Here is a 15,008-nt window from a genome sequence, read left to right as displayed (position 1 = left end):
CAACAACAACATGGCAAGACAGTACTTCAGATCCAGGAGCAGGGGAATGCAGCCATCCAGACCTGAAAGATTCAGGTTACATGGGAGGATTTAGGCCAAGGCATGAAAAGAAATGCAGGGTTGGGAAGGTGGCTTAGTGGTAGAGTGCTTGTCTAGCATGCATGAAGCCTGGGTTTGATTCCTCAGTACCACATAACAGAAAAAAGCCGGAAGTGGTGCTGTGGCTCAAATGGTAGAGTGCTGGCCTTGAACAAAAGAAGCTCAGGGACAGTGTCCAGGCCCTGAGTTCAAGCCCCAGGACTGGTAAGAAAAAAAAGGGCAGGTGGGGATGGGAGGAGAATGCATAAATCCCCCTTGGTTCAGAAGAGGCACCTGTCAGTCAACATTTCTCAGGTGCTTTCTTGTTAACAAAAAGGATCATTGATGCCTGGTAGGTGGTCTGGTCCTTCCTGGATTCCAAGGTGGCTACCAAGACTAGCTCTGGACTAGTTCTTCCCTAAAACCAGCCCTTAGGGCACAGTTACTGGGACTAGGATGAACGGAAGTGCTGTAGAATTCTTTATATTTGGCCTCTAAGGCATAGTGTTACCAGATAAATGAATCTGCTACTGTTTTAGAACTTATTTGTGGACAAACCCTAGCCTGGAAGGAACTCTGTCATTACTCCTTAGACAGATGAAAAAATTAAAATAATAAATAAATAAATAAATTCATCGAGTGACATTTTATCACCCTGGGGGCCACCTAAGCTGACCGGCTGTAAACTGGGAAGCAATTTTAATTACAGTTCTTTCTCTCTGAAACCCTGGAATCTGCTAGGCAGTAATGACTCAGGCCTAAGCAGGAAAGTCCCTGAAACTCTTATCTCCAATTAATCGTCCAAAAAAGCCAAAAGTAGAACTACTATTCAAGTGGTAGAATGCTAGCCTTGAGTGAAAAAAACTAAGGGAGAGCAAACAGGCCTTGAGTTCAAGCCCCCTGAATTCAAGCCCCAGTACCAGCACGCACGGGGGTGTATGCGCGCGCGCACACACACACACACACACACACACATATTTATCTCAGGTGATAAATGTGATTGCCTCCCCTTTCTAAAATGACTGGCTCTTTTGCCATATGTTGAGAATTATGGAAGGATTCTTTACACTCAGCTGTTATTTACTTTTTGTGAATTGAATGTTGACAATTATAGTTTGAGTGTTTTTTTTTTTGTTAACAGCATATGCTGAACATGATAAAATATTTAGCACAACTTACTTTGGACTTACAATTATGCCACGTTCTTTCAGCCCATTTATGACTAAATTAGAACATTCAGTAATGTTTGGTGACAACTCCCACGCTCTGTAAGCACCAAGAAAAAATATATAATTTATTTAATTGATTTTCATTTGAAAGGGAAATAACCCCATTTCGAGCATCTCAGTGTTAGAAAAGACACTGTATATTCCCTACAAAAATACACAGAAGCCCATAATATTTGAGACATTAACATATACCCTCTACAAGAAAGCTGACAAATCTTCATTATGTCTTAGACATCCCTTTCAGCCACATATTGTTTGCATGATTATTTCCATCCCCTCTCCTTTTCTTCCTCCATATCTTCTCTCTTTCTCTCTCCTTCTCTCTCTTCTCTCTCCTCTCTCTCTCTCCCTCTCTCTCTTTCTTCTCTCTCTCTCCCTCTTAATCTCTCTCTGTGCCAGTTCAGGGGCTTGAATTAGGACCTGAGCGCTGTCCATAAGCTTTTTTGTTCAGGCTGGCTCTCTATCACTGAAGCCACAGCTCCACTTCTGCATTTTTGGTGGTTGATTGGAGATATGAGTCTCTTGGACTTCCTTTGCTGGCTCAAACAGCAATTCTCAGATCTAAGCCTCCCCAGTTGCTAGGATTATAGGTGTGACCAATGGCCCCTGGCTGCCCTGGTGTATATGGTAGACAGAGAAGGGACAACTGAGAAACAAAATGAAAGGTATATGATTATGGAGGAAAGGATGCTGGGAAAATGATCATGACAACTACTATTTATCAAGTGCTTATCAAATGCCTACTGACTTGCTCAGCTTTGCACTACATTAATTTCCACCTCCCTGCAGCTCTGTTCGCTGTTATTATTCCTGTTTTACAAAGCAGGGAAGAGACACTGAGAGGGTTCTCAATGATCTCAAGTCATAAAACCACTAGATGTGAAACCATGATTTGGCTCCCATTAATTTTAACTTTTTATTTCACTGGACTAGGTTGCCTTTTTTTTTTTTTCCCCATAAGTTCCTGGGAAGAGGGAGCCATTAATCTTTAGAAAATAAGAGAATGGGGAAGAGGGTAAAGGGTAGTGAGAATATCAGGATGTGTCCAAATGGTCTCCAAGCACTCAAAAGGAAGGAGCCTTTGTCTTGTCCCTGTGAGATCCTGGATGAGGAAATGAAGGGAAAGATAGATAACAATGTCAGAGACTTTTGGGACAGAAGAAAAAACTAGGATCTTTGGGTTGCCTAGGTTCTGAGGCTTTTAGATCTTGTGAGGAGTTAAGAAAAGATGGGAGAGCACAGGTCAGTGATTCAGGAAATGTGATTGTGCTGGGTGCCAGTGGCTCAGCCTATAATCCTGGCTTTCAAATTTTGTGTTTTTTAATTTGATCAGAACAAATCAGATTAAAAATTATGCATACACATTATATATCATCTGTGATATATACATATATATCATATTCATGTGATACATATCATATAAATGAATATATATATTTATATATATGAGAATCTTTTCTTTTTCTTTTAATTATTTTTCAGATGGGGTTTGACACTTTGGCCAAGGACCAGCCTTGGACTTTGATCCTCATACCTATTCTTCCTTCATTGCTAAGGATCACAGGCTGGGGATGGGAGTGTGGGCACAGGTCATGTAGTCAGCACAATGTAATCTGTTGACATCCTTAACATTGTTATTTTTAAGCCAGCTTGGGTGGATTCTAGACAATGGCACTATGTGGCCAGATTACTTAGTTGTGAACCTAGGATGGAGATATAGGAGATGGTATGAAGAGACAATGGCTCTATGAAGAAGAATGAAGAAACTACTTTATGAGTTTGTTTTGTGGTATGTGTGTATCTGTCTGTGGTATGTCTGTATGTGAGTACTGGAGCTTGAACTCAGGGCCTGGGTGCTTTCCTTTAGCTTTTCAGCTCAAGGCTGGCACTCTACCACTTGAGCCATAAGTCCACTTCTTTTTTTATTTAATTTAAAAATATTATTATAAAGGTGATGTTCTAGGGGTTACAGTTATATGTCAGGTAAACAGTACATTTCTTTTTGGACAATGTCATCCCTTCTCTTACTCCCAGTTTTTCCCTCCCATCCCCACCTGTAAATTGTAAGATTCATTTTCAATATAGTGTCTAGTGAGCACCACTCATTTTGAGCTTTTTGCTGGTAAATTGGAGATAAGAATCTCCTGGAATTTTCTGCCTGTGCTGGCCTCAAGTCACGTTCCTTAGATCTCAACCTTTGAAGTTGCTAGGTTTACAGGCAAGATTGTTTTCCTTTGCTTTTTCAAGCAAGGGAATTAACCTCATTAAGCCTCAGTTTCCTTACCAAATGTAAGATTTTTTTTCACAGTGCATGGTTCATGGAGTATGGGGTTATTAGTTCTATATTATGCCTAGCACAAAGTAAAGCTCAAGAAGTCTTAGCAGAGATACATTGAAAAGCTACAGGGCAGACTGTTTTGTGTGAGCCAGTACTGGGGCTTGAACTCAGAGCATCAAGTTCTTGCCTGACTTTTTTTGTTGTTGTTGGTCATGGGGCTTGAACTCTGGGCCTGGGTGCTGTCCCTCAGCTCTTCAGGTCAAGGTGGGTACTCTACCTCTTGAGCCACAGTATCATTTCTGGTTTTCTGGTGGTTAATTGGAGATAAGAGTATCACAGACTTTCCTGTGTGGGCTGGCTTTGAACTGAGATCCTCAGATCTCAGCCTCCTGAGTAGCTAGCATTACAGGCGTGAGCCATCAGTGCCCTGCTTGCTTGACTTTTTAACTCAAGGCTGGTGAGCCACAATTTTACTTCCAGGTTTTTTTTTTTGTTTGGCTGGTTAATTGGAGGTAAGAATCTTGTGGACTTTTCTACTGGGGTTGGCTTCAAACTGGGATCCTCAGATCTCAGCCTCCTAAGTAGCTAGGATTACAATCTGGAGCCACCAGCAGGAGGTGTAAATGATATTTTAAGGGGGAGAATCTCCAAATTGGCTGAGAAAATAAAGACCACCTGAAAAGCTGATTGCCTTCATCCAGATGAGTTTTTTGCTTTCTCACTCATCCTCTCTCTCCGTCTCTTCGATATACTTCTAGACATTTCAGATGATTTCTTCTGTTCTACAGTTTTTAAGTCTTTTGTTTTTTTTTTTCTGGTCTTCATGCTATAAATCTGGGCTTTTCTTCTGTAAGATGCTGTGTGCTTGAAAGAGAATGTATTTTATGTTTTCAACATCCTGATTTGCCATCCATAAAGACAGCAGACAAAGTGGTTTTTAAGAGACAGATGCAAGGCATGAATTATTGATCAAATCCTAAATAAGTTGGAAGATGAAATGCATTTGCCAAATCAGTTTTTTTTTTTTCCTTTTAAATCTTTTTCAAAGATTTCAACTTCCAACCCTAGAAATCTGTGACCAATAGAGAAAAAATGGCACACGGGCATGCTGGAGAAGAAGCCATGAGACCTTCAATTTATTTCAGGCAGTACTTCCCAATACAGACATCTGTTTTTTAAGATTTGTTCCCTGTCCTGAATGGCTCAGTGTTTCTGAAAAGCCGAACATGACAAACTGCACCTATCAATATTTAACTGATTTCTCCATTGTTTATTTATCAAAGCCATCTATAACTGCCAACCACAACAATCAATCAGTGGGAAAGGATCAAGAAGAGGATGAAAGAGGATGAATATGGTCTTAGTAGTTTATTTGCATGTTGAAAATAGAACATGAAAACCTGTTTGGGATCTGTCTTTAGAAAGGGGAGATGATGTGGACAGAAAGGAACCTTACTTCATTGTTGGTGGGAATGTAAACTTGTTCAACCACTTTGGAAAGCAGTATGGAGGTTCCTCAGAAGACTTCACATAGATCTCCCCTATGATCCAGCAATCCCACTTTTGGGCATTTACCCAAATGTTTACAAACAAGACCACACTAAAGCTACCAGCACAACTATGTTTATTGCAGCATTATTTACCATAGCTAAGATATGGAACCAACCCAGATGCCCCTCAGTAGATGAATGGATCAAGAAAATGTGGTATATATACACAATGGAATTCTATGCCTCCATCAGAAAGAATGACATTTCCCCATTTGTTAGGAAATGGAAAGGTTTGGAAAAAATTATATTAAGTGAAGTAAGCCAGGCCCAAAGAAGCATTGGTCCCATGGTTTCCCTTATTTGCAATATCTAGTATAGGTATGAGTCAAGCGGAAAAGGTCAGATAATGTGATGTTAGGAAAATGAACCCTTAAATATGTATTTTAATGTTTTCGTTTCTTTCATGCATGTGTTTCTAACGCATTTATAAGATTATTTCTTTGTTGCTTTGTATGTCCCTCCCCCACAGTGTAACCCCCGCTTTCACTATATTTGATGTCAGTATAACATGTGGAGGAGATGGGGACAAACAAGTCGTTTAAGGATACAGGTGGACCTGTTGCAACAATGAGAAGAACAAAATGTCATGTCAAAACCAGCTTTACAATGTCGGTGTGGGGGGGGGGGAGGGGGGTATAATTGGGTGGGGGGAGGGGGGTAAAATTGGGTGGGGGGAGGGGGGAGGCCGGGAAGGGAAGTGAAGGGTAAACAAAGGAGGAGGCTGCAATGCTTGGTAAGAAATGTATGCATTATCCTGCCCATGTAATTGTAGCCCCCCTGTACAGTATGTTCTCAAATAAAATAAAATACAATTTAAAAAAAAAAAAAAAAAAAAAAAAAGAAAGGGGAGATGAATGGGAAAATGATGGGAGTGGGGGTACAGGTGATAGGGAAACATTGTGCATACATATAGAAATGTTGCATCTCTGCCTGTACTAATATATGCTAATGAATGCCACTGAATTACCATATCAGCTAGAAATATTTGAGCTTGCTGGTGCACAAGCCTTATGCCTATAATCCTAGCTAATCAGGAAACTTAGATCTGAGGATCCAGGTACAAACCCAGTCTGGGAAGACAAATAGGAGAGATTCCTGTTTCCAAGTAACTAGCAAAAAGTCAGTAATGGAAGTATGGTTCAAGTGATAGAGCACTAACCTTGAGCATAAAAGCTCAGGGTCCAGGGCTGGGAAAGTGATTTGCCTTGCATGCATGAGGCTCTGGGTTCGATTCCTCAGCACCACATAAGCAGAAAAGTTGGGAGTGGCACTGTGGCTCAAATAATAGAGCACTAGCCTTAGCTGAAGAGCTGAGGGACAGTGCCTAGGCCCAGAGTTCAGGCCCCATGACCAACCAAAAAAAAAAAAAAAAGCTCATGGTCAGTGCCCAGGCCTTGACTGTACCAGTCCAGGACTGGTACAGTACACATGCTCTCCAACTGCCATGTGATGCCCTGTGCTGTTTCAGGACACAACCAGCACTAAAGGCCATGACTAGATAAGGTGCCAGGCCCTTGAGCCAGAATCACAGGCCAAAATGAATCTATTTCTCCTATGAGTTACCAAGTCTGTGGTAACTGGTTGCTAATAACAATAACAGCTCCCCACTCCACCCCCCAGAAAAGGGTTAATGCAATATACTAAGCATCCTTTTCTACTTCTGGATCTTTGCTTGTAATTTCCCCCAGAAGAATGCCAGCAGAGGTAAACCCTGTCCATCTTTTAGCTGTCTTCCGTCTGTCTGTCCATATTGTATTTTCTACTGGATTAGAATTATTTAGGGAAGGGCTACATCTTTTTTTTTTTCTTTTTGTGCCAGTAGTGAGGCTTGGACTCAGGGTGCTGTCTTTAGCTTTTTCACTCATAGCTAGCGCTCTACCACTGGAGCTACAGCTCCACGTCTGGCTTTTTGGTAGACTGCTCAACATGGCTTTAAAGCTTGATCTTCAGATCTCAGCCTCTTGAGTAGCTAGGATTACAAGTGTGAGTCACCTGCTCTTGGCTTTTAAAAATTTTTTTAAACAATTATTTTGTCAGCCATTGTTATTATTTGTACAAAGGGGGCTACAATTCCATAAGCCATATTATGAGTACAGTGCTTCTTGGTCAAAGCCATTCCTTCCTTCATTCTCCCCCATTTTCATCTTCCTGTCTCTACCCTCAAGTTACATAGCAAAAAAATTTTTTTCAAGTATGGTCTCATTGTATTGCCCAGGCTGATCTCAAATGCATGGTTCAAGTGATTCTTCTGTCTCAGCTTCTACAGTAACTGGGAATACAGATATGTGCTAGCATACCAGGCTCAGATAGTGTTCATGATCTGGTTTTGAAACATCTTATTTATGCAGAATTCATGAATGTACAAGATAGAGCTACCATTTGTATAACATGAGCCTTGAGTGGCCTCCTGACTGGGAGTCTGGAGGTGACTCTTAGAGGGGGTAGATGATGCTTCTACAGCAGATGTCAGATTCCATTTGTTTTCAAATGTTGAGCCTTGCTTTCTTTATGCTCATGGATAAAAAATATACCTAACAGCTTTTCAAGTTTAAATCTTCAGTGTAACACATATAGAATATTGTGAGACACACACTGCTTAGATGTCAAGCACCTCAGCATTTTCCCCTTTTCTGTTTTCTTTTTCCAGAAAACTTTAGACAACAGTGAAGTATGAAAAGGTTAACTTTCTTGAGGATGGAGAACAGACCAAATGAACCCTGCATTCTAAGTCATAACAAGAGAGAAATAATTTTTCTCATAAATGCGGAGTGATTCTGGCAGTTTTTCTTTTTTTGAAACCAGACAATAAATAGCTTGATTGCAATGGTAAATTTCCTGGTTTGAAGAGCAAGGCGACAATAGCAAAATGAGCAATGAAGAAAGTCCTAGGCTGGAAGATAAAGGCCAGGATATGCATAAAATTAAACACACAACAATCCCTGAATGTGCTCTGGGCTGCAAGCCCCAGAGATGAGGCCAGGGAGGGGAAGCCACCCAGGATGATTTGGGTAAAATTGTTAAGCGTTCTATAGACCTTGCCTAACAAAAGGAATCAAATGCTGCTCATTTTTAGTACAATTGAACTCTTGAGTAGATAATATAGATTACATATATTTAACATATGCATAACATGGGGCTGGGAAGGTGGCTCAGTGGTAGACCGCTTGCCTTGCATGCATGAGGCCCTGGGTTCAATTCCTCAGCACCACATAAGCAAAAAGAAAAAAGCTGGAAGTGGCCCTGTGGCTCAAGTGGTAGAGTGCTAGCCTTGAGCTGAAGAGCTGAGGGACAGCGCCTAGGCCCAGAGTTCAGGCCCCACGACCGGACCAAAAACAAAACACAAAAAACCCATATGCATAACATATTTATCATATATAACTATTTAATGCTATATTTAATCCACACATATTAATGATATGATATAGTAATATATAATATAGCTAATATATTAATATCAACATATATTAAATAATATAATGAATAACAAAATAATACATTATCCAATTGTCTACTCAATTAACACAAGTATAAATACTCATTGTCTATTTATTGTCTACTCAATTAAAAATACCAATAAGCCAGGTGCTGGTGGCTCATACCTGTAATCCTAGCTACTCAAGAAGTTGAGATCTGCGGGGTGCTGGTGGCTCAAGCCTGTAATCCTAGCTACTCAGGAGGCTGAGAGCTGAGGATCGCGATTCAAAGCCAGCCCGGGCAGGAGAGACGGTGAGACTCCTATCTCCAATAAACCACCAGAAAACTGGAAGTGGCACTGTAGCTCAAGTGGTAGAGCGCTCGCCTTGAGCTGAAGAGCTGAGGGACAGTGCCCAGGCCCAGAGTTCAAGCCCCACGACTGACAAAAAAAAAAAAAAAAAGAAGTTGAGATCTGAGGATCATGGTTCAGAGCCAGCTCACTCAGGAAAGTCTGTGAGACTCTTATTTCCAATTAACCACTAGAAAATTGGCAGTGGTAACGTGGCTCAAAGTGGTAGAGCACCAGCCTTGAGTAAAAAAGCTCAGAGACAGCAGTGCCCAGGCCCAGAGTTCAAATCCCATGGTTGACAAAAAAATACAAATACACAAATGTGTGTGTTTACATCTATCTATCTATCTATTGATTGATTGTACTAGGACTGGGACACTTGAACTCTGGCATTGTCCATTGGCTTTTCTACTCAAGGCTGGCATGATACCATTTGAGCCACAGCTCTACTTCCAGCTTTTTGGTGGTTATTTAGAGATAAGAGTCTCACAGACTTTCCTTTTGTGGCTGGCTTCAAATGATGATCCTCAGATCTCAGCCTCCTGAGTTGCTAGGATTACAGGCCACCAATGAGGGCCTTATAGGAGACTCATGGGAGCAATACTGGACAGCAGGTGCTCAGCAATGCTAGCATCACAGACACCCAGGTAAATAAGACAAAAGAAGGCCTTCTTCTCTAGGAATCCTAGTTTATTTCAAATGCTCCTGTATCTTTCTTCAAAAGCTATCTCATCTATTTCTGCTGATTGCAGGAACTTCATTTTTGTAGAATACTATTTCCCTTAACCTTGTTGAACTCAGGGATGGTTTATTGGGAACTTACATACAAGTCAAATCTTTACTCAGTAAGCCAGGTGCTCTTGGCTCCACCTTTAATCTTAAGTACTCTGGAGGCTGAGATGTGAGGATCCAAGTTTTTGTTTGTTTGGTTGGTTTTTTTTTGTGGGTCATAGCGCTTGAACTCTGGGCTTGGATGCTGCCCCTCAGATCTTCAGCTCAAGGCTAGTGTTCTATTATTTGAGCCACAGCGCCACTTCCAGTTTTCTAGTGATTATTGGAGATAAGAGTCTCATAGACTTTGCTGCCTGGGCTGGCTTTGAACCATGATCTTCAGATCTCAGCCTCCTGAATAGCTAGGATTACAGGCATGAGCCACCAGAGCATGGCTGTGAGATTCAAGTTTAAAGCCAGCTTCAGCAGGAAATTCTGTGGAACTCTTTTCTCCAAGTAAACACCAAAATAAGCTGCAAGTAAGCTGGGTGCTGGTGTCTCACTCCTGTAATCCTAGCTACTCAGGAGGCTGAGATCTGAGGATTGCTGTTTGAAGCCAGCCTAGGCAGGAAAGTCTATGAGACTCCCATTTCCAATAAACTACTCAGAAAAAGCCAGAGGTGGTACTGTGGCTCAAATAGTACAGCACTAGCTTTGATCATAAAAAGGCTTAGGAATAGTGCCCAGGATTGGCCAAAAAAAGTCCCTGGACTGGCCAAAAAAAAAAAAAGCTTCAAGTGGAGGTATGATTCAACTGGTAGAACACCAGCTTTGAACAGAAAAAGCTAAGGGACAGGCCTTGAATTCAAGCCCCAGCATTGGTACCAAAACAAACAAGTAAATAAATCCTATGATTCAAGAGACTTTAGTCACATCCTTTATCTTGTTTTAGCTAAGTACTGACATTTTATTAGTCCTGTATGACAAAGAGCCTTGCATTTAAAGTCTTTTTTTTTTTTTAAATACATGTAGCCCAGAAAGGACACACTCCTTGTCCTCCTCTTTCAGCCTCCCACATGTTGGCATTAAAGGTGTGCACCACTAGGCCCAGCCAGAAAATTTAAACAGACGACTCTGTAGGTGCCATGATTATTTATTCAGTTGATAATGCCCTTGCACAAAGCTAATGGTATAACCCCTAGAGGTCACGCATTACACATGGGCACACAAATCCCACAATGACTTGTGCAAACCAAATTCTATAATGCTGTTTTATTTTATTTTTTTGCAAAAAGAATAGGGAGTGAGGAGGCAGGAATAGACCTGCTCACTTCCAAGAGTCGCTTGACATCAATAAGGTCTGACTTGCTCACGTCTCCCTGGATGGGAGAATACAAACCAACCCCAAACAACCATCACCACCAAAACCAAAAAACCCAAGTCCACATGTGAAAGATGAAGGCTTACGGTGGCAAAGTCAGTGGTCAGTCCCTGTGGCCTGCAGCCATCAGGAGCCAAGTGGCTGCTGTCAGTCAGTCTGTCTACTGTCGCCTGGATTCTGAGTAGGCCGGCCGCCTCCGTGGTCTCCTGGGCTTCCCTCTCCAGGGCCTGTAGGGTGCCTGAGCCACATACCTGGGGAACCCTCTGTACACCATGGGGTTCGATTGTCGAAAACAGTGTCGGGGGAGCCGGGGCATGGGAGGCTGGGCACCAAAGGCATAGTCATTGTCAAAGGCAAACTCCATTGGAGGGGATGAAGGGGCATCCGAATGGAAATAAAACTGATCGGACTGGAAAATGTGGTCGGAGGAGAAGTAGGAATCGTGGGGATAGGGCGCAAAGGGAGGCCTGACCGGGGGCAGATGGGGGGAGTGGGGTGGGGGGGGTGGGAGGGGGAGCAGCGGCGGGCGGGGGCAGGCGGGTGGGGACGGCAGCAAGGCCCGGGGTCTGGGAGGAGGAGGAGGAGGAGGAGGAAGAGGAGGAGGAGGGCGAGGCCCGCAGGGCGAGAAGGTGGGCGGATCCAGGTTCTCCCGGGGCGGGGACGGTGATTGGCTGAGCGCCGGGCTGTAGTGGATGGCGCAGCCTTTGGGGCCACGGTCGGGCAGATCTACGCCCCAGGCGTCGGCCACGTGGGCCAGCAGCAGATGGGAGACGTGGCGGTGCGCGTGCTCGTTCCAGTGCACCCCGTCACCCTGCAGGTACTTTTTGAAGCGGCAGAAGTGGAAGAATAAGTCTAGCACGTCGAAATGGTGTTTGCGGGCCGCCTGGGAGCTGTAGAAGTTGGCCGCCAACACGTCCTGAGTTTTGGGAGCCGGAGGGCCCTTCCGGGGCAGGAAGCCCGCCTTGATTTTCTTACCCACAGGCATGGCTGTATTCCACACGAGAAGGCACGACTTGGGCAACACCTGATCCAGGCGACTGAACAGGCTCTCCAGGTTCTGCTGGTAGCTGCGCCAGAAGTGAGGCCCGTACCTGGAGATGTCCCAGAGGCAAGAGTTCATGATGACCACGTCGGGCGCGTGCTCGCCGCCTTGCAGCTCCTGCAGGATGTCCTCCAGATACTCGGAATACACGCGCGTGAGGAAGTAGAAACGCACCAGGTGGTGATCGGAGCAGAACTGGCGGACCTCGCGGTAGTGGGTCCCGTTGTGCATGCGGCCCCACTGGCCTCCGGCCACGAGCTCATCCTGTTCGAAGCTCAGCTCACCCCTGGCCTTGAGCTGGCTGGGAGACAGCAGGCAATCCTTCTGCAACAGCAGCACCAGGTCCTTGTACACGGCCCTCTGCACCGAGTCCCCCAGGATGAGCACAAACTTGTTGTGAAGAAGCTGCTGAACTTCCGATGCCAGCAATTGGACCATGATGCCCCGGTGAGGCGCCAATGGCCGCGCGGCTTTAGCTCCTGGCTTTGCTCCTGGTGGGTCACTAAACGCTAGGACACAGAGAGAGAGAGAGAGAGAGAGAGAGAGAGAGAGAGAGAGAGATCGCTGGGAGGAGCTCACCCGTGGGCGGGCCAGAAGGGTGAAAGGAGGGCCCAGGGTGGTAGACCTCAGAGCTAGCCCGAAGGGATTGCGCCTGGGCGCCCGCCTTGCAGATCTCCACCGAGCCTGGCCTAAGAGAGTGGGAAAGACCGCGGGAAGTTGGGGGACAGACCCTCCCCAGCAAGGGCTGCAATCCCGGGCCTAGAATTGGACCTCTGCCTTCTTGAAGGCTCCACCCAGGGAGGAGGGGTCAACTCTAACCTTCCCGCCGCTGGCGCTGGAGGTAAAAACACAGTGCACAGAATGGTTAGGCCCGTGGTTGAATTGAGAGGCCTGAGATGAAGTAATCACACGCAAAAATGTTTGATTCACGTGGAGGAGTTCAGTTCTAGCTCTTGTGTCCCTGTCGTTGAAATGCTTACGAAGCACATTATGTAAGTTGGGGTGCTGGTGGCTCGTGCCTGTAAATAAATCCTAGCTACTCCGGAGGCTGAGATCTGAGGATCATGGCTTGAAGCCAGCCCCAGCAGGAAAGTCCGTGAGACTCTTATCTCCAATAAACCACCAGAAATAGCGCTGTGGCTCAAGTGGTAGAGTGCTGGCTTTAAGCTGAAGAGCTGAGGACAGCACCCAGGCCCAGAGTTCAAGCCCCATGACCGACAAAAAAAAGTCAGATAGGGGTGCTGTGGTGCAAGCAGTAGAGCACCATCCTTGATAGAAAAAGCTAAGGGGCAGGGCAGGGAATGTGGTAGTGGTAGAGTGCTTGCCAAGCATCCATGAAACCCTGGGTTCGACTCCTCAGTACTACAAACATGAGAAAAGCTGGAAGTAGCACTGTGGCTCTAGTGGTAGAGTGCTAGCTTTGAGCAAAGGAAGCTCAGGGAGAGTGCCCAGGCCAGAGCTCAAACCCCACAAACTACAAAAAAAAAAGAAAAGAAAAGAAAAAAGAAAGACAAAAAGGTTTGGAGTGCTCAAGAGACAGATCTGAGAATTGTGTTCTTGAATTCTTTCCTAGGCTAGCCTGGACCATGATCCTTCTATTTATTCTTCCCTCATAGCAGGGATGACAGTCACAGTCTGGGTTCTTGTGATATATATATATATATATATATATATATATATATATATATATATATATATATATATGTATGTATGTATAGATAGATAGATAGATATAGATATAGATATATCTATAGGTATATAGATAGATAGATAGATAGATAGATAGATAGATAGATAGATAGGTAGATCTATATATATAGTCCAAGCAGAGTTTGAAGTGTGCCTAGCTCATATACTCAATTTTTAAAAGTTCTACTTTGTGCCTCCAAATGACTATAGCTTAAAGAGTTTTCATAAGAGAACAGTTGAAAACATTCACTTATCTTCCTCCATCATGAGAAATTTTGCTAGAAAAACTTTTTAAGAAGCTTGTGGTACAACAAAATAAGAGTATAAACCCCAGGGGCTGGGAAGGTGGCTCAGTGGTAGAGTGCTTGCCTAGCATGCTTAAGGCCCTGGGTTCGATTCCTTAGCACCACACAAGCAGAAAATGCAGGAAGTGGCTCTGTGGCTCAAGTGGTAGAGCAGTTGCCTTGAGCTGAAGAGCTGAGGGACAGTGCCCAGGCCCAGAGTTCAAGCCCCATGACTGACCAAAATAAAAGAGTAAACTCTAATCCCCTTCAGTATCAGGAATGTCTTTGTAAAGATTCATTTATTCATCTAATACATTTATCAAGTGCCCATTATGTGGTTGCTCTGTGTGTGTATATGAGTGTGCATTCGTGCCCATGCTGTTCCTGGCATCTGACCTCAGACTTTCCTTTAGCTTTTTCACTCAATGCTGTGGCTCTACAAATTGAGCCACAGCTCCACTTCCCACTTTTTAGTGATTAATTGGAGATTAGACTAAAGATTGTGTCAGTGGCTCCTGCCTGTAATCCTAGCGACTCATGAGGCTGAGATCTGAGGATTACCCTTTGAAACTAGCAGGAAAAGTCAGTGGGACTCATCTTTAATTGGCCAGCAAAGGCCAGTTCAAGCCCCAGGATGGGAATAAAGTAAAATTAAAAAAAAAAAATCTTGCCAGGAACTTGTGGATCATGCTTGTCATCCTAGCTACTTAGGAGTCTGAGATCTGAGGATCATGATTCAAAGCCAGCCTGGGTAGTAAAGGCCATAAATAAAAACATAAATAAATACCATAGACTTTCCTGTCCTTGCTGACTTTGAACACAGTTTTCAGATCTCAGCTTCTAGAATTGCTAGGATTACAGGCATAATCGACCAGCACTCAGCCATAGTTTTCCCTTGTCAGAAGAAATACTCTTAAGTGCAATACACATCAGTAAGAGCTAAGGGCCATGAGTTGTGACAGTGAAATATTCTTGTCCACTTCAGATCCAAGTCCTCCAAGTC

The 15,008-nt window shown here is 43.9% G+C and overlaps 1 protein-coding gene across 12 annotated transcripts in view; it reads right to left on the bottom strand.

Moving 5' to 3' along the window:
* Positions 1-10,870: 10,870 nt before the first annotated feature.
* Positions 10,871-15,008, bottom strand: part of Pced1b (PC-esterase domain containing 1B) — an 88,216-nt gene continuing 84,078 nt past the window's right edge. For 10 of the 12 annotated variants that reach the window (XM_070039489.1, XM_070039473.1, XM_070039545.1 and 7 more), the window contains one exon: positions 10,871-12,541. In XM_070039489.1, the coding sequence (XP_069895590.1) occupies positions 11,151-12,541 (1,391 nt within the window). In that variant the 3' untranslated portion in view covers positions 10,871-11,150. Of the gene's footprint in view, positions 12,542-12,851; positions 13,651-15,008 lie in introns of those variants that run through there. The other 2 variants (XM_070039564.1, XM_070039482.1) reach the window with 2 other exon arrangements.

This window comes from Dipodomys merriami, unplaced genomic scaffold (genome assembly GCF_024711535.1).
Source record: "Dipodomys merriami isolate MVZ:Mamm:240054 unplaced genomic scaffold, mDipMer1.0.p SCAF_10, whole genome shotgun sequence".
Classification (NCBI taxonomy): Eukaryota; Metazoa; Chordata; class Mammalia; order Rodentia; family Heteromyidae; genus Dipodomys; species Dipodomys merriami.
The sequence above is the reverse complement of the archived record's forward strand: the minus strand, read 5'-3'. Positions and strand labels throughout refer to the sequence as shown.